The 19,928-nt window shown below is 37.0% G+C and overlaps 1 protein-coding gene across 3 annotated transcripts in view; it reads right to left on the reverse strand.

The window, feature by feature from the left end:
* The window catches only part of Pde1c (phosphodiesterase 1C), a 588,396-nt gene that overhangs the window by 74,844 nt on the left and 493,624 nt on the right, over nucleotides 1–19,928 (reverse strand). For all 3 annotated transcript variants that reach the window (XM_077796773.1, XM_026401540.2, XM_026401541.2), the window contains 4 exons: nucleotides 16,748–16,848; nucleotides 13,908–14,036; nucleotides 8,382–8,483; nucleotides 7,710–7,830 (listed from right to left, as the gene is read on the reverse strand). In XM_077796773.1, coding sequence (XP_077652899.1) covers nucleotides 7,710–7,830; nucleotides 8,382–8,483; nucleotides 13,908–14,036; nucleotides 16,748–16,848 — 453 coding nt within the window. The remainder of the gene's footprint in view (nucleotides 1–7,709; nucleotides 7,831–8,381; nucleotides 8,484–13,907; nucleotides 14,037–16,747; nucleotides 16,849–19,928) is intronic.

Here is a 19,928-nt window from a genome sequence, read left to right on the forward strand (position 1 = left end):
TGACTCATAGTGGGGTAGGGAGGGAGAGCATGGGAGGTTTAGATTAATTCTAGATAGGAAGGAGGGTTGGAAGGGAAAGGGAGGGGGCAGGGGATTAGCAAGGATGGTGGAATGTGAAGGACATCATTATCCAAAGTACATGTAGGAAGACTTGAATTGAGTGTCAACATACTTTATATACAAACAGAGATATGAAAAATTGTGGTATATATATGTATTAAGAATTGTAATGCAAAAAAATAGCAAAGTACCTGTATAAAGGCATAAATTGGCATAAACATACTTTATATACAGAGATATGAAAAATTGTGCTCTATATGTGTAATAAGAATGATGCATTCCACTTTTGTCGTGTATTAAAAAAATAATAAAATCAATAAAAAAGAATTTAAAAAGTTTAAACTAGAGTTAGCATAAAACCCATCAATTCCACTCCTAGTTTATACCCCATGAGTATTAAAAACATATGTCCACACAAAAACTTGTATATGAATGTTCACAGTAGCATTGTTGATAATAGATAAAAAGTACAAATGTGCAAGTCATGTTACTTGATAAATGAATAACAAAATATGCAATATCTGTATAATGAAATGTTATCCAGCCACAGAGAAATGAAATACTGATATATGTTCTGATATAGATGAACCTTGAAAACATGATGCATTATATAATAAAATCTAGAAAAAGCAAATTCACAGAGACAGAAAATGGATGAGTAGTTGCCAGAGACTAGGGGAAGGAGGAATGGGGAGTAACTACTAACAAGCACTTTTCTTTTTTACAGTGATGAAAACGTTCTAGAATTAGATCATGGTCATGATTGCATGACTTTGTGGATATGCCGAAAACCACTGAAAGGCGTCCTGGGAAAGGATGAATTCATGGTGTGTGAATTCTGACTTAATAAAAGAAACTCAACAGGTTAGAGAAAAAGTTTAAATACAGTTAAAATTCCCACACTCTATTTTTCTCCCTACTCACAGAGACACCGCTGTACTATATGAAAAGAAATGATTTCAGGTTCTCAATAAAAATGAATGTCAATGGCAACTAAAAAAAAAAACAAAAAAACAAAAAAACCCCCAAGAACAACCACAACAAAACCAAAATGCAGCAATGTACACTTTCCATCCTCCTCGAGAAAGAGTGCACAAAGATTAGCTATGAGAAAAGTATTGTGCTTTTGGATTTAAAATAGTAAATTTTAGCCCTTTCTTCTAAGAAATTATCACCTTCACAATAAGGAGAATAAGAAACAGAAATACAAATACTATTAAAATCTGTAATCTAAATAAAAACTTTGTATGGAAGTGCCATTAAATGCTGTGAATATCAAACAGGGATGTCGTGAGATACTGAGGCTGGTGGAGGGCAGAGGCTGAATTATGAGCAATCCTACCATAGCTTCCTTCTGATATCTTGGAAAACATAAAGGCACACACACACACCACACCACACACACACACACACACACACACACACACACACCACTGCATAGGAATCACAAAATCAACCAAGGAAAATCCCAGGTTGCTTAGAGTACTACTGCTCTGGTTTCCTCCTGGTACAAATCTTCTGCAAATAGTTGGAACAAAAAGAATTCATTTCACTCAAATATAATAACAATAAAATGAAGAAGGAAAAAGAAGGAGGGGGAAAGGAGTGGGAGGAAGAAGAAAAGAAAAAGAAGGAAACAGAACAGAAAGATGAGTATGAGGACCCCAGGAAGGAGAAGATGGAGAAAAAGAGGAAGAGCAAGAGGGGAAAAAATTTTTTTAAAGCCCCCTCAAAGTGGGAAGAGAAGGTATGGGAGTAGCTCATTGGCAAAGCACGTGCTCAACATGCAGACTGCCCTGAGTTCAATCCCTAGGACTACAAAAGAAAAAAAAAAAGATAAAGGGACAGAGGGAATAAAAGAAAAGGAGGAAGAGGAGGAAAAGGAAGAAGAGATAGACAGACTAACATCAGAAACAGAACAATGGTGCCACCAAGATCAAACATATCTTAATGAACATTGAGAAATACATGTTAATCACAAAAACAGGGTTTCAGGAGAACAAGAGTGAATAAAGTACAGGGAAGATAGATGTAGAGAAGAAAACCAGAATCATAGCATCCATGGAGGTCAGGAGTGAGAAAAGCAGACCAAACAAAGGGTTAAAAATATTAAGGAAAAAACAACCAACATGGAAGAGAAACAAGCAAGAAGCAACATATGAGCTGGAGTTTGCCCCTAGAGAACAAGTGGACAAAGGAGAGGTTCAAAGATGTCATCCACCCAACTGGAACCTGTAGAGTAAAGAACATGCCACGTCCCCAAATGAAGAGCTGACAGGAAACAATCATTACCCAAGCACTCCCTAGAAAGCTCACTGGGCTCGTAGGAAAAGAATTCATCTCAGGTTGTATACATTTAAAATTTTCCATAATAAAAAATCTTTTTCTTTAAAACAAAAAATAATCTTTAGGAAACATATGCCAAAAGATAAATCACCTCAACACGGAAATATTGTCAGCCTGGCTTCAAACTCTTCATAGCAACATTTGGGTGTGGAAAACACTTGGGGGAGAATAAACAAAGACCTCATGGAAAGAAAGTTGGATCTAAAAACGTCACACCCAAGCAAATCGGACCCAAGTATCAACAGCAGCAGGGAAACTCACAAGCAAACAATGACGAGGCTTGAAGAAACTCCATTGTTTCTAGAAGGAACTTCTTGAGGAACCACCTTGGGCAAAGTGCCAACACTGAGTACCACCAAGACAAGAACTACCAGGGAATTACGCCTTTGTCAAGTTTGGTTTTTTTCCACCTTTCTCAGTCACATTTTGCGGGGCTGTGCTTTGTGTATACCATATAGTCTACAAAAGGGAATGCTCACTTAAAATATTGGGACAATTTGGAAATAATATAACCAACAAGCAGCAACAAGGAATTAGTTACATTATGAAAGGAAAGGAATCAGGTAATAAGAGTATGAATCACTGCCTTGTCTTTTATAGACAGGGTAAAATATATCATTTATGTCTGATATATAAAGTAAAAGGGCTTTACTTAAATAATCAAGGGACACAAGAAGTAAGCAAGATATTAAAGCCATCTAAAGTGGGTATTGGTACATGTATGAAGACATGAATTGGTGTGAATATACTTTGTACATAACCAGAGATGTAAAAAATTGTGCTCTGTATGTGTAATAAGAACTGTAATGCATTCCACTGTCACATATAAATAAAAAATTAATTTACCAGATTATATTGTTATGTTGTGTGCATGTGTAAATACGTAACATCGAATCCCACTTTTATGTGTATGCACCAATAAAATTTTTAAAAATATATAAAAAAAATAAAGTGGGTATTGCAGAAGGAGTAAGGGAGGTCAACATTTACTAATTTTTATAATGGAGACAATAAATACTATCTGAATAAATAGAGAATTTAGTTTTCATTAGCAAGTTAACCACTAGAAGAACTAAAACATAAAATTTTGAGATAATCAGAAAAACCAAATATATAACAAAGTAGTCGGCCCAGAAAATATAATGAACTATTTTTGAAAAACATATAAAAACAGAAAGCATGATATAAAATGTGATAGTAATTAAGATCAAACATTCCTGTTATTTCAATAGATGATAATGTGGCTACCTTCAATTATACAACAGAAAACATCTGATTGGCTTATTTAAGAAATTCAGTTGTATAAAGATTTGTATAAATCAAAATGTCTATAAAGGCTAAAAGTAAAAACAATGTGCAAAGACAAGATCAGATTCTTCATGTGAGTTAAATTTGAATTCTAGGAAGAGCATTTATACTGATGCAGGGCATAATAAACTATGAGGGTCTAACAGTTACAAATATCCAAAAACTAAATGGTATAGAATCAACATGCAGCTAGGCGGGGTGGCACATGCCTGTAATCCCAGCAGCTCAGAAGGCTGAGGCAGGAGGATCGAGAGTTCTAAGCCAGCCTTCAGCAAAAGTGAGGTGCTAAGCAACACAGTGAGACCCTGTCTCTTAAAAAAAAAAATAGGACTGGGGATGTGGCTCAGGAGTGTCCCTGAGTTCACTCTCTGGTACTCCTCTCCCCAAAAAATCAAATTTTGTGAAGCAAAAATTACAGTGCATAGAGAAAATCATAGAAACACCTGTCAGCCCACGATAGCTCAAATTTTTAAAAATGATATATAAAATACCTAAATATCATAATTATGAAGGTGGATAGATGCCTGGTTTTCCTTTAACATTACCCTGCAAATAGGAAATAAATCTACCTCTGATGATCTATGAATACTTGCAAAAGTTGACTATATAGCAGGTGATGTACAAATTTCAAAATAAGATCTAAATAATGGAAAATTCTTTCATCAAAATTCGATAAACAAAAATTAATTACAAAGTTCTTAAACAAAGAAACATACCACTGAAGAATTATAAACAAGGAAACAAAACTTTATCTGAAGCAACTGCTGGCTAGAAGAGATCAAAATCCAAATTACAGAATATTTAGGAAAGAACAATAGTGAACATGCTGCCTATCAGGACCTATGAAATTCCTGATAATAAAAAAAAGAAAAACTCCTAGTTTCATGTTTTCTAAACAAGCAATAATGAAAGTAAATGAATTGAGCATCCAATTCAGAATTAGAAAAAGAACAAAACAGATTCAAGCAGAAGGAATGAATTAATAAAAATGAAACAGTGATTACAGCAGTATTAAATAAAAAGGAAACAATAAAGCAATTATGTAATTTTGTAGAGAAAGAAGGGGGAAAACCTAACAATCACAGACACAGAAGGAATTAAGAATTGAAAGAGAGGTTTGTGAAATATAAAAATATACAGCAATACAAAGGAAATGAACCTCAAGCTTTTACAAGATGTATTTGCCAGGAGGTAAACATACTTTTTAAAAAAGTCAATATTTCATCGAAAAGCATCCTGAAGCAATGGCTTGGATTTCATAAATTATGGATATAAAACTGAAGATGTAATGCCCTCTTTAATAAAGTATGTAAGGTCTGGTCCATGTGCACTGAGGCTATGCCCTTATTTTGAAATATAACCCTACTTTTTAAAAAGACTCTACAGTCCCATTGAGATTTCCCATTTGAACTGTCCAATTTAAAATCTATTGTTAAGAGCTGAGGCAACATTTCTCCTACATGGGTTACTTGCTATGGCTTATGGCATCTAAGTTAAAATATTAAGCCAATAAAAATAATTTACTGACTTATAATTACTAAACATAGTTCCAATCCAGTGAACTAACATTAGATTCCCAACAGGCAAAAGAGTTCAATATGGTTAGTTTTGCATTGCCTCTAACATATTTTTATTCAACTTGAGTTTATGTGTAAATGTATGCAAACAAGGTTTCCTTTATAGGAAGAAAATGTTCACATATTTAAGTCATTCACTCATAATTGAAAAGAGGAAATCACTTTGATCCATCAAACTTAAATGATTAGCTAAGGTCAAGGACTGAATGGGAGTTTTATTACAAAAGTCATATGGAAGTAAGCATATGGCCAGGGGAGTGGGTATTTGGAGAAAGTTCTGTCACTGCTATTAGAAAAAATAGCCCAAAATAAAAAATGGCTCAAAATAAGCCTTAGATGAAGGATGGATTTGCTGTCCTGCTTTTATACACAAGTGGGCCACACCTGGAAAGTTCTAGCTCCCCTCTCTGCATACTCACCCTTAAATTCCCTTTGAGAACTACCCTGGGAGACCAGGCATTGACTTTGCAATGGGAAATGACCCTATTCAGAAGAAGGCACTTGCTGGTGTATCCATATAACAGCTTGTGGGTTCACATGAGTGCGCACATGTGGTGGACGAGCCCCCAGGGACAGAGTGAAAGAAACTGAGCGCTTAAGGTTGGAAGGCTCTTAGAAAAATGGTCCAAATTTACCCAGAACCCCTTATCCCCCTCAACAAACAAACTGCAAGACCATAAGGAATTAGAGGGGTGACTTAATTATTCCCAGGCCTCAAATTCATTGGAATAAAAACTTCAATAAAAGGTTTTGTGATGCCGGGTGCGGTGGTGCACACCTGTAATCCCAGTGACTCAGAAGGCTGAGGCATGAGGATGGCAAATTCAAAGGCAGCCTCAGCAATTAAGTGAGGCCCTAAAGCAAATTAGCGAGACCATATCTCAAAATAAAATATAAAAAAGGCCTGGGTATGTAGCTCAATGGTTAAGCACCTCCAGATTCAATCTACTGTACAAAAAAAAAAAAAGGCTTTCTGACTTGTATATGCTGTTGACACTAGTCCCACTTTATCACTAAAATTTACAGCTTCAGAAGGAACAAAATACACAGAAATACATTCTACAATTTCTCCCCTCAAATGAGAATCATAAGATTATGAAAAAGCACAAGAGTAATTTGCTCCAAAAATCTTTTGTAATCAGTGTGCTATGGTTTGGATGTGTCCCCCTCAAATTTTCATATATTGAAAACTTAATCCCTAAAGTCACATATTACTAGTATTTGAAAATGAAGACTTGGGAGGTAATTAGGATTAGATAAAGTCATCAGAGTGGTCCCCCCATACAGTACTAGTGGCATACAGTATTAGTGGCTTTGTAAGAAGAGAAAGACCTGAGCTCACAGATTTGTTCCGTGGTGCCTTCCATCATGTTATGATGAAGCAGGAAGGCTCTGACCAGATGCACACCATGGTCTTGGACTTCCGACTTTCAGAACCATAATCTAAATAAATAGCTGTTCATTATAAATTACCCAGTCTCAGGCCTTTGTTATTGTAACAGAAAATGGACTAAGACATAGCTAAAGAGCCTATCCCTTATCAGTTTTAAAGGACAAAGGTAAGACTGGTGCTAATAAGTAGTATTTTATGGAATTTTAGATACCTCCAAATCCATGTCCTATACCTCCCTTCTTCAATTAAGAAAAATTAATTGAATTAACTTTATTAACTTGAATTAACTGTAACTTAGGTCACACCATTGACATGTTACATTTTCAACCTTAGGCCATAATATCTTCAGCAGATGTCTGAACATAATTCTTTTGGAGACCAGGTTAGGTATGCATGCCTGAAACTGAAAAGACTTTGGTCTTGGTAATGTGCATGATTTTCCTTCCTATTTCTCTGTTCTAAATATGTATTTTTAAATTTGTTTGAAAGCAATGTATATTCATTAAAGACTCTGTCTATTCTTGTAGATAACACAACTCTGGATCTTAAGATGTGGTTAAGTTTAAATATAATTGGAAAAACAGTGTCTAATGATTTCCTTACCCTGATTTGCCACACTTGGTTTTGGAATTTAATACCCTGGATGTTTCCACCCCACCAATTATAACAGAGACATGAGTTAAAGATTAACAACTTAATCCCATAGGTCAATGCCAAAATAAGTACCATTTTTTCAATCCATTAGAAAATAAAGAGGAGGGGTCCTCAAATGACATAGAAAATGCTTTTTCTTCTAAACAGAAATGTATAAGATAGAGATACATTTTATAATGTCCTGAGAATCAGAATTTGGTTAAGATTCAAACATGATATATCCAGGAAGGAGGGATCAAAGCTGTGAAACCCACCACTCCACCTGAAGAAAATAACTAATGTCAAGAGTCCTAATCACAGTGGTCTCAAACATGAATTTCCTAAAATACCCAGGGATGACAGCCCTGATGACCAGCACAGCAACAAGGTACCTGTCTGAAGAACTCCTCCAGCAGTGACATGGTCCAGCGGTGGTGCAGGTCCCACGCTTTTGCAGGATGGCTAATGTCTGCTGTGTGCAGCATCAGGGATAAGGCTTTGGGCTTCTCGATTCTGAAAAGCAAAGTGGCCACTCTCAACGAGCACACATCTATCCTCAGAAGGATTTTAAAAATCACTGAGAGTTTAAATCCCTTCCATTCCCCCATCTCAAATGCAAACTTAGCTAAATGAAGGAAAGGGGCATTATCTCGCCCAGTGACGGGGTACACATCACCTTGGTCTCCCTGTTTATTGAACTGGATGCTTCTGACTCAATCCCATTCATGGGCTGTATCATTCAAGAAGACAAGGATCCAAGAATCACAGGCTTTTACTTCCTGTCTCTGCCTTAAGTGGATCTTTGATCATTTAATTGCTCACAAGGGACTATTTTAAATTTTAAGGGGCAAACGGTTGCTGGCCCTATGGTTTGTTTCAACTCTGATAAGAATATGCCTAATTGTGAGATATGTATAATATTCATGCACTCTCCTCCAAACACCCCCACTTTATGAGAGCACCCAACAAGGTTATGTGAAGGAAATGTGCTTTTACAGTACAACAGGGACAAGGAAGCCTCAGTAAAAACACCTAGGAAAACACTATGTCACCAGCCCACTTACGCTTCTGGCTGCTGCAGAGCTGTTTTCATTGCTTTGATTTGCTGGAAATGGCAAGACATATCCGTGGCCATCACCATCTCAATGACCAAGGTTCGAAACTCCCTTTCAGGGGCACCCACAGAGAAAAAAGGATAGAAGTAAAAGAAAAAAAAAGTGGAAAAGAAAAATTAGTTTATTTTTTGGCACTTCTAATCAAAATCAATTAATCATTTGTGACATTTCTAATCTAATTAGATTCTTTTCAGTGGGTTTTTATGAGGAATAAATGAAGGTTAAAGATTAAGGAAATCATTTATTAGGAATATGATTCATGAAATACACACATCATTTGGAAAAGTAACTCACAGGAAAACCCAATGAAGCTGAAAATTATATTAAAGTGCTCATTTCTCAACTCAATTCAAAGTTTTGAGGATGAATTAACTTGAAAATGATTCTAGGAGCTAGATTGATAATCCATATTATATTTCAGGTAAAGGGATTCTACCTTTTTTTTTCAATAGACTTTAGTTTTTAGAGTAGTTTCAGGTTCACAGATAAATTGAGCAGCTAGGATAGAGAGTTCCATATACCTCCTCTTCCCTGCACAGTTTCCCTTAGTATTAACATCTTTCATTAGTGTGGTGCATTTATTACAACTGAGAACCAATACTGACATATTATCTAAAGTACATACACGAGGGTTCATCCACCACATTGCCCAGTTCTACAGTTTTCAACATATACGTAAGGTTATGTGTTCATCATTACAGTATCATACAGAATAATTTCAGCATTCTAAATTTTCTCATGCTCCCCCTAGTTCCTCCTTCTTCCTTCTTCTGAACCCCAGTAAAATACTCATCATTTTACTGTCTCTAACAACTTCGTTGAGTTATAATTTACATAGAATAAACTGCTTCTGTATAAATTGCATAACTCAGTGAGCACTAACCATTTTATACACATAACACACACACACACACACACACACACTCACACACACACAAAAATGTACTCTTTTGTTTTGGGCTTCCTTTCCTCAGCACAATAGTTTGCCATTCATCCGTGCAGTGGTTCATCAACAGTTCCTTCCCATTTATTGCTGAGTGGATATTCCAGGTTATTCCACAAGTGAGAAGTTCTATTTCCCAATGGATGGGCAATTTGGGTAATTAGATTTTTGTTGAGGGCTATTGGAAATAAGGATGGTACAAGTATTCACAGACAAGTTATTGGTGTGAACATATGTTTTCATTTCTTTGGGGTCAGTACCTAGAAGTACAATGGTTGTTGTTTTAGGTAGCCATTTTTTTCCTATTATGAGAAACTGTCAAACATTTTTCAAAATAGTTGTATCACTTTGCATATTGACCACCAGTGAAAGAAAGTTCCAGCTTTTTTTTGACTACTTCTGTCAGTCTCTAATTTCCATTATTCTAATGGATGTGTACTGGTGTCTCAGTTTAAAGATAGGCAGGAAGGATTCTATTTTACTCAAGGAGGGTCAGCCTTGTTATCTTTTCTAGCCCTCAATAATTGAATGAAGTCCACCCATATTAGGAAGGGCAATCTGAGTCTACTCTTTCGCACATTAATCACATTTAAAAACACACACACAGAAACATTCCAAATCATGTTTGATCCAATATCCAGCACACAGTAATCCAGTCATATTGACATAAAATTAGTCATCACACACTGATGCATTATCATTATATATATATATATAATTATATTAATTTCATTATTGTTTAATAAAGATTGTTGTTACCTATGTTTACAAGATATATTGGTCTTTAATATTAAAGTAATGATGTTTTGGGCAGGGTATACGTATGGTGTCAAAATTAAACCTCATAAAACACAAGGAGAATATTTTTTCCTTCTTTGTTTTCTAAGTAAATCGGTGTAAGGTTGATGTCATGATATGTGGAATGTCCACCCAAAAGCCCATTACTGAACCCATGGGCCCCAATTCAGTAAGGTTCAGTAGTGGGTCAATGGTTGAATCATGAGGGCTATGACCTCATGGTAGTTCATTTGATGGATTCATCCATGGAGAGCTGAATGGACTACAGGGAGGTGGGACATAGTTGGAGGAATTAGGTCAGTGGGTACGTGCCCTGGAAGGGTTTATCTTCTCTTCAACCTCATCCTTTCCCCACCACCTCTCTCTCTCTGCTTCCCCACTACTATGAGCTGAGCAGCTTCCCTCCACCATGCCCTCCACCACGATGTTCTGCCTCATCTCATGAGCCCAGGAAAACTTTTCCTCCTCTAAGTTTAAGTTGGGTAGTCTGGTCACATGACAAAACATAAAGCTGACTAACAAGTTGCGGTTATTTCTTCTTTGTGCATTTAATGGAATTGCCAGTGAAACCATCCAAGGATGAGATTTCTTTGTGGGAAGGGTTTTTTTTTAAATGACAAATTCAATTATCTTAAGAGATATAGGAATATTCAGATTTTATGTTTCTTCTTTTTAATGGAATTTGTCTATTTCATCAAGATTATCAAAGAGATCAAACTATAATATTTTCTTATGTATTTGGTGTCTATAGAATCTGATGGGTAATGTATGTTCTCTATCTTTGGTATTGTTCAGTATGATCAGAGACATCAAATTGTTTTTGCTGTTTTCAAAGTATTAGCATTTAACTTTAATTTTTGCCATTATTTGTTTTCTGTTTTTTCTTATTTCTTCACTTATCATTGCTAATTCCCTTTCTTCTATCTACTTTGCATTTACTTTTCTTTTTCTATTTCCTTGAAGTCATTTTGATCAGATCTTTCTCCTTTCCTAAAATGAGCATTTAAAGCTATAAATTTCCTCTAAGCACTGCCTTAATGGGATTCCACAAATTTTTAATATGCTGCCATTTTCATTCTCATTAAATTTGAAATATTTTCTAATTTTCCCTGTGATTACTTTCTGGACCCATGAATTATTTAGAAGTGTATTGTTTAATTTTCAACTATGTGAGATTTTCCCAGATACTTTTAATGATTTCTAATTTACATCCATAGTGACCAAAGATTATAGAAATACATGTTTCTCTTGTCTCTCCTACTAATGTTTATATTTTATATTTTGGAGATCTGTAGTTATGTGATATTTATTATGATTGATCCGTTATTCATGATGAATTAACTCTTTCATTGTCAGAAAACTTTCTCTTTCTCTTTCTCTTGGCAATACTCCTTTTCTTACAGTTCATTTTACCTGATATTAAGATCACCACTCTATCTTCTTATACTTACTGTTGGTATATTTATATCATTGCTTTCATCTTATTTGTATCTTTATATCTGAAGCATATCTCTTATAGATGGAATGTAGTTATATGTGTGTGTGTTTGTGTGTGTGTGTGTGTGTGTGTGTGTGTGTGTGTATGATATCAAGGTGTTACCTTCACTTGAGATTTCCTACAAAGTCACAAAAAGAGCAAATTTACCTTGTCTTGTCACATTCTCCAAATTTTGACATCCATTCAAAAGTTGCCTGATTTTGTTCTCCCTAAATCCCTCAAGTCATGAAGTCATATAAAAACTTTTTTTTCAGGGTTTCTAGCTGTTATTTGCATGCATATCAGTTCATTAACAGCTTATTTGGCCTGCCAAAAGTAGAATTCCATGTTATTCCAATTTGAAATGAAATAAATATCTGGTAATACATTTGCTTGTAAAGGTTCTAAAAAGTCTGATAGAACCTACCAACTATTAAAATTTCTTTCTGAGAAAGACATAGAAAGCTAAAATATGTTGTCTTTGGGTCAATGTGATTAGCTGAGAGCTCTAATTATTAAATTAGTATTTCATTTATGAGATAATACCACACTGTATCTAAAAACTAATAAAATATGATAAAATAACAAAATAATATTTCAAGCTGTCCTTAAATGAAGATAGAATACTTAATCATGTAATTTAAAGTCATAAGCTGTAATTTTTGTATTATGTAAATCCCAAGAAACAGGTGTAGAAATAAAACATGGTACAACAGTTTATAACTATCAGAAGTTTCCACCAGTAACTGAGACATTCCATGATATCAGTCCTTCCTTGAGATAATACTTAAATTCACTCTATGAGACAACATAGCATTGAATAAGAAACACAGGTATGGAAGGCAAGCATATAAATAGATTCCAATCAACTGTATTTTCAAGAGACAAGTCTGTTTATATTTTATACTAATTCTACCTATGTATTCACATGATTTTATAACTTTCTTTGTTTAGAGTAAATATCAGGTTATTCATAACTGGTACTTCACAAATATCCACCAATAAGAATGCAGAGATAAGCAAGGATGATTGGGTTGGTGTGCAACAATGTGCCTGGTGTGAACTGATGCATTCTGGGTTATGCTGGGTGAAGCAGTGTCTACACCAGACTCGCTGAATGAGTGAATGAAGCTCATAGTTACAGTGGAATGGAAACACAAATAATGCAGCTAAATTTTGGAGAACTATAGCTAAAGAGAGATAGAAAATCCAAAACAAAAATAAAGATGAAAAAAGTGGCATAGCTATGTTTTAAAAGTATGTTAGAGGCAATAATGCAAATTGTGCAAGCTTTGGGGCAACTTGTTAGATTGTCACTTGGCCGGGAATATCTACTACCTAAACAGGCCCTCATGCAATACTTTAAAACTCCGATGCCTCTAAATCTGTGCGAAGCTCTTCTCTGTCACAGTGAACCTTGAAAGGATGGAGAAATTTTGTCTCTAAGTTTAAAAATGCCTTGATCCGTATTTATAGCTACAATGAGTTGTGGGTTTGTTATATATCTTCTACAACGTGTGCAAAGCCTTTTAAATGGATGATATCATTTATTCTAATCCTAACCACATTGTAGAGTAAATGTTATTATCTATTTTCTGGAAGAGATTAACTTCCTCAATGTCAGACATGTATTATGTGATTCAATCCATATTCAAACCCAGGAGTGCCTAAATCCAAAATCACACACTGTCATTTAGGAGACAGAAATAAGTACTCAGGATTTTTTTAAGTGTAAAATAATTTCCTTAGAAAATTTTAGAAGATCGCTAAGAGTCCAAATCAAATACATAAGGTGTTTTTCACAAACACTAACTGATAAAGTTCAGAATTAAGAAGCTTATCTAAAAGCAACACAAGTTTTCTAAGTTAACAAACAAGAAATCTTTGCAAAATACCCTCAACTGGATACTGTTAGAAGAGGATTTTCCAGTTTTCCTCCTCAAGAAGTTTTAGCTCAACACTGAATTATTTGACCCCAAATCCTTCCATTTTCCAACCCATTATTAGAAACACATTGTAAAGATGGAAAAACTAAACAGATGGGATCAAAGCATCATGGTCTATAGCCTCTATTTACAAACACTTCAACATTTTTTGACAAGAAAAAAAATTAGACATAAGAGAGATGTACCTGCAAACAGAAGTGAGAGCTACAACAATTAAATTGAAATGGGATGCCCTTTCTTCAAAAGCAGTACACTTCATCTGTCTGCCCAGTTCCTTCTCTGGCTCCAGATCTCTCACATCTCATCCTTACCTCCAGTCATCCTTTGAGAGGTTGATCAAGATATTCATCTCCTCATCCTCTTGCAGAAGGCGATAGGCTGCACTCAAATGGTGATTTTCCAATACAGATCTGTCGTTGTATAGAATCGCTGGATCAGACCTGCACAGAGCCACACAGGACTTTTCAGGACATTCCCCCCGGAATCCCTGCAGGGAATGCCCACAGGATGGAGTACACATGCACTTCTTCTAGGTTTCAGAACCATCTCCACCCTCATGCTATCTGCATAAATCAGAACCTCAAAGGAACACTATAAATTATCAACAGATGCATGTAGGCTCCCTCAATATCAATATCTGGGTTTGAATTCTGTGTCATCCAGCTCAGGAATTCTCTGGAAGCTATATAACCAGATCTCAATGACCTGAAGTAGTGGCAAAGGTAGTTTTTTAAAATGTGGATTATGTCAAACTTTCTTATATTTTCTGGAATAACTTTTAAGTTAAAATTTTTACTTAATTCAATGAATGTACCAACTTATTTATTTTAGTTGTGAGTCTCTGAACACATATCCCCTGCTGGGTATGGTCTGCAAGTTGCCTCTTGATCTTAAAAATTTTTTCATGCAAAAGCCACATGTTGATAATTGAGAGTAGAGAATAGAGCTGGGCATGGTGACCCATGCCTGTAATCCCAGTGACCCTGGAGTTTGCAGGAGAATTGCAAATTCAAGGCTAGCCTCGGGAACCTAGTGGGGCCCTAAGCAACTTAAAATAAAATAAAAAGTAGGACAATACACAATTTAGTGGCAAAGTGTCCCTAGACTCAATCTCTAGTAGGAAGGAAGGAAGGAAGGAAGGAAGGAAGGAAGGAAGGAAGGAAGGAAGGAAGGAAGGAGAAAGGAAAAACCAAAATTATATGACAGCTGTCACTTTCTCTAAGACCATTTTTTAACTGAATGTCACCAAACAGAGCTGTATATTATTTTAATTGAATTTATTTATTTTAATTGAATGAAGGCTTGGATTTTTAAAGCTCACTCATTTCTCAACAAGGAAGCTGAGCGCAGAGATGTAAAGTGGCTTCTGAGGGCCCCATGGTGGCTGAGTGTCAGGGCTGGGACGGAGGTGAGGACTTCTGACAGAAGGGCCAGTGCTCCCAAGATAGCTTTCACCTGCCACTGGCCAAACTTTGGGATGTCACTAGCATACCTCAGAAGTGTTAGGCTTAACATGTTGTCCATCGAGGGACAAACTAAGTCACAGACTTAGTTTTCTGCAGAAGGATCACATTGATTCAGACACACTGAATAAAGCTCTGTCCAAGAAGACCAGTGTTTGAATTTCATTTTAAATGGAGCCTAATGGGACCCACTGGAATTTCCCAAAGGAGATAATACAAAACACACAAATGCCTTGGTGAAAGAAGACCTTTTAGATATGCTGAGTAAGTTAAGTACCAGTGGGTGTGTATTTCGTGGCAGGAAGCTACTTTTCACCTCCTGTAATGAAGCTGCTTTCTTGAGTTGTGACCGTTAGTTCTGGTCTCCAGGCAAAATCCACAGTCACTCCAACCACCTCCCCCCCTTCCTGCAGCAGGTGCTCTTCACTGCAGTCTCTGTCCTCAGAGCAAAGATTCCACCTACAGACCCACATTGAGCAGAGCTGCTCTGTGGAGTTCCCTCCATCTAAGTACCTTAGAAAAGAACTACAAAGGGCTGCCTCCTTGTGGCTGAGATCACCATGCAGGAAGGCAGGAGCAGGAACTAAAGCAAAGAGCTTCCGCCCTCCTGTCTACTCCCTCTGTGCTGGAATGCCCCTCCTAACAGACCAGATGATGTTGTCATTTGTATGTGCACCTCACAATCTAGCATTGAGTTCATTAAATACATATGGATTGATTCAATGAACACAAACCTATCTGGAGTACACACCTGCTTTTTCAAGTGAAATCAGCAAGTATTTATTTAGTATTCAACTATCCAACCCCTGCCCCCATGATTTTTCTCTTTGTCTTACCACCTTTCCCCAAATCCAAGCTTTCTTTGGTTCTTATACCAAAGCCCAATTAACCCTACTGTCAGATTCTGTTCAATTCCACATCACAGTGTCCTGAGAAAAGGCAAGGTTTTAGGTTTTCACAGAGGAGGAAAGGACTGGATAGATCCACATCTTCGGGAGAAAGCATATCAAAATCAAAATCCTTCATCCTGAAATCAATCATTGATGTCTGTTAAAGATCAGGAGGTTCAGAATGGGCCACTTGGACCCGCAGGTACTATTCTCAGTGGAGGTTCGTGTTTACCTGTGCTGTTCATCAGGAAGGATGCACAGGTTGCTCATGGTGAAGGTGGCTGGCATGAGACAACCCAGCTTCCCAAGCCCTGTGCCAAACAACAGTGCAGGCACTGAACAGAAATTAAATCAGAGAAAATGAGCAGAGCAACTCACCAGAACCCCAGAGATCAGAGGTCAAGAAGGCTCAATTACTGTTGATGTCAACAGAAATAGTCCAATCATCACCTGTCCCTGTTTTAGTCTGCATGGCTTCTGGGCCTCTGTGCTACTACCCTACCACCTATCAGAAATAGGTAGAGCAGGCCTAGGACATTTTAAATAAAGAACAATTAAAATAGAGAATGTTTGCTTGCTAGATCTGAATCAAATACAAGAATTAAGAGCAGATGGCTTTTTATACCCTAGGTCTTGATTGACGCTGACCAGGCCAATTTTTTGTGTATATGCTCATTTTTTTTTCAGAAACTCAAAATAGAGTAACCATGTAAAAGACAGGTGACAAATACCTCTCTGACTTCTAAAACTCTACCCCTGCCCGATCCCGCCTCTTCTCCAACAGGTCAGCATCCTCACCGAGTCTGGATATGGAAATTGTTGGTAGTTCCGGTGTGTTCATAGTCATGGATGGCAGCTGAGAAGATTATAGCAAAGATCTCCAGCTCCGTCAGCCAGTTCTGAAAGGGAGATTACAGAGCAATCAGATAATCTGTCTCATTCTCAGAGAAAGTCTTCAGCGTGCTGACGACAGACCACAAGGCCGCCTTCCCACCCACAGCTGTAAGCTCCTGCCAAGCTTTCTGACATGCAGAAGTGAGGGTGTTTTGTTCTCCCCTGTGAAGAGACAGCAGGACTTGTGACTTAAAAAGAGCAGGCACAGTTTTGAAAGAACTGGTACTTTTCTCTTTTTTTCAAGAAAGCTGAAAAACAGTGAACACAAAATCTTTAAAAGCCCTCATCATTGCATTCTCCAACCATTTCCAAATAATGTAACTAGGTTTCTCTGTCTCACAAACACTCACACACACACACACACACACACACACACACACACACACACAAGGTTTCAACAGAACATCAAGCGCTAAGAGGAATAGAAAACCTAGTGTCTGATCACTGGGTGAATATCCACCACAAGGTGGGTAAAGACAAGTGGAGAAATAACACCTGACTTTCTGTCCTGTGTATGGTATCACCATACACACTGTCCAGGTTGGTGTAATTCAATGGTTTGCCAAATGTGTTCCTTGGACCAGCAGCAGCAGCATTACCTGAAGCTTGTTAGAAATGCAAGCAAATTCTTTGGCTCCACCCAACCCCATGTGGGGATGTGGCTCAGTGGTTAAGCACCCCTGCTTGAATCCCAGGTAGTAGACAGGAATCAGTGAGATGGCCCAGAAACTCTAAGTTGTGGTCCAGTCATCTGTGTGTTAGTAAACCATCCAGATAATTCTGATACACACCAAAGTAAGAAAACCACTGCTTGTGGAAGTTCCTTAACTGATTTCCATCTGGTGGTCTCTGTGGGTTCAGGGATGGTTGCCATCCTCTCTGCAACCCTTACTACCCAGTGCCCACACATCAGAACCTTCATGACTCACAGGCATCCTCTTTGGGACCCTCTGCTCACTTTCATTGCTGGTTGAATGGATGCTCACAGAATTCAGTATGGTTATTCCCAGCCCCACTCTGACACTTTGTACTCATTATTACTATTACGTAATTAAATGTGACATAAACCAAGAGGATATGAACACACAACAATTAAGTTGTTATTTCTACCCAAATTCAATGCTTTGGAAAGTTGCTAAAAGAACTGTTTCAAAATACATGACAACTGTGAAACCATAGAAAACAAGTATAAAAATTTAAGGAGACTATACATTCAATTTGTTTCATGAGTCTCTTTAACTCCCATTTCACTTGAAGGACATGAAGCTAGAAATCTTAGATATGGGCAGGATTGCTCTCAGATGACAACAGACACTGCAATTAGCAGAACTCAGAAAGAGCTTACAGTCTAAATTAAAGATAAGTGCATATTTATATTTATGATTAAAGGTCATACAAAATGACTTAAAATTAATTCATTTTTTGTGATATCCTATTTAAACTATTTATTTTATTTAAATATTGATTTTCTTCTTTGTCTAAGAAAATTCATGAGATTCACTGTTTTCTTTGAGGATGGGTAAGTGAAAAATAAATAAACAAATGGCATATAACCTATAAAAATACTTCAGAATAAGACGAAGAATAAGCAAAAAGATAACTCAAAGGAAAAAACTACACTTTTTTGATGATGATGTGGGGAAAAAGGTACACTCATACACTGTTGGTAGGACTGCAAATTGGTGCAGCCAATATGGAAAGCAGTATGGAAATTTCTTGGAAAATTGGGAATGGAAGCACCATTTGACCCAGCTATAGACCTCTCCTCGGTCTATACCCAAAGGACTTAAAAATAGCATACTACAGGGACACATCAATGTTTATAGCAGCACAATTCACAACAGCTAAACTTTAGAACCAACCTAGATGCCCTTAATATATGAATGGATTAAAAAGATGTGGCATATGTACACAATGGAATATTACTCAGCAATAAAAGAGAATAAAATCATGGTATTCATAGGTAAATGGATAGAGCTGGAGAACATAATGCTAAGTGAAGTTAGCCAGTCCCAAAAAACCAAATGGAGAATTTTTTCTCTGATATAAACATGCTGATTCATAATGAGTATGGGGGGCAAGCATGGAAGGAATGGAGGATCTTTAGATGAACTTTAGATAGGGGAAAGAGGAGGGAAGAGTAGGGAGATGGAATGGGGGTAGAAAAGACAGTGGAATGAGATGGACATCATGATCCTAAGTACATGTATGAAAACACTAATGGTGTGATTCTACTTTGTGTACAATCAGGGACATGAAAAATTGTGCTCTAGGGCTGGGGATGTGGCTCAAGTGGTAGCGCGCTCGCCTGGCATGCGTGCGACCCAGGTTCGATCCTCAGCACCACATACCAACAAAGACGTTGTGTCCGCCGAGAACTAAAAAATAAATATTAAAAATTCTCTCTCTCTCTCTCTCTCTCTCTCCTCTCTCACTCTCTCTTTAAAAAAAAGAAAAATTGTGCTCTATTTATGTAATATGAATTGAATTGCATTCTGCTGTCATATATAAATAAAAAATTATATTAAAAAATTACACTTTTTATAAATTATTTCTATCAAAATCTAGCATGAAATGTCAAGAAACTTTTTGGCATCCTCCATAATACAACTCAAAAATACACACTGAGGTCAGGTGTGGTGGCACACACCTGTAATCCCAGCAGCTCAAGAGGCCAAGGCAGGAGGATGGCAAGTTTAAAGTCAGCCTCAACAACTTAGCAAGGCCCTAAGCAACTCTGCAATACCCTGGCTCTAAATAAAATATAAAAAAGAGCTGGGGATGTGGCTCAGTGGTTAAGCACCCCTGGTTGAATCCCGGGTAGTACTACTACTACTACTACTACTACTACTACTACTAATAATAATAATAATACAAACTGAGGTACAAGGAATAGAAAGACAGAAATCAGTGATATGGAAATCAAAAAGAGGGGAAAAGGAGACAGATAAGATGAAGAATGACAGCAAGAAAATTGAAGCTACAAAAATGTTCTGCAGGTAGCAAAGAACCCTTTATCACCACCCCAAGGTACCCAGGTAGGGGGTGTCCCTTGGTGTCAGACCCAATTCTAGGTGCTTTTTAT

This window comes from Urocitellus parryii, chromosome 3, assembly GCF_045843805.1.
Source record: "Urocitellus parryii isolate mUroPar1 chromosome 3, mUroPar1.hap1, whole genome shotgun sequence".
Classification (NCBI taxonomy): Eukaryota; Metazoa; Chordata; class Mammalia; order Rodentia; family Sciuridae; genus Urocitellus; species Urocitellus parryii.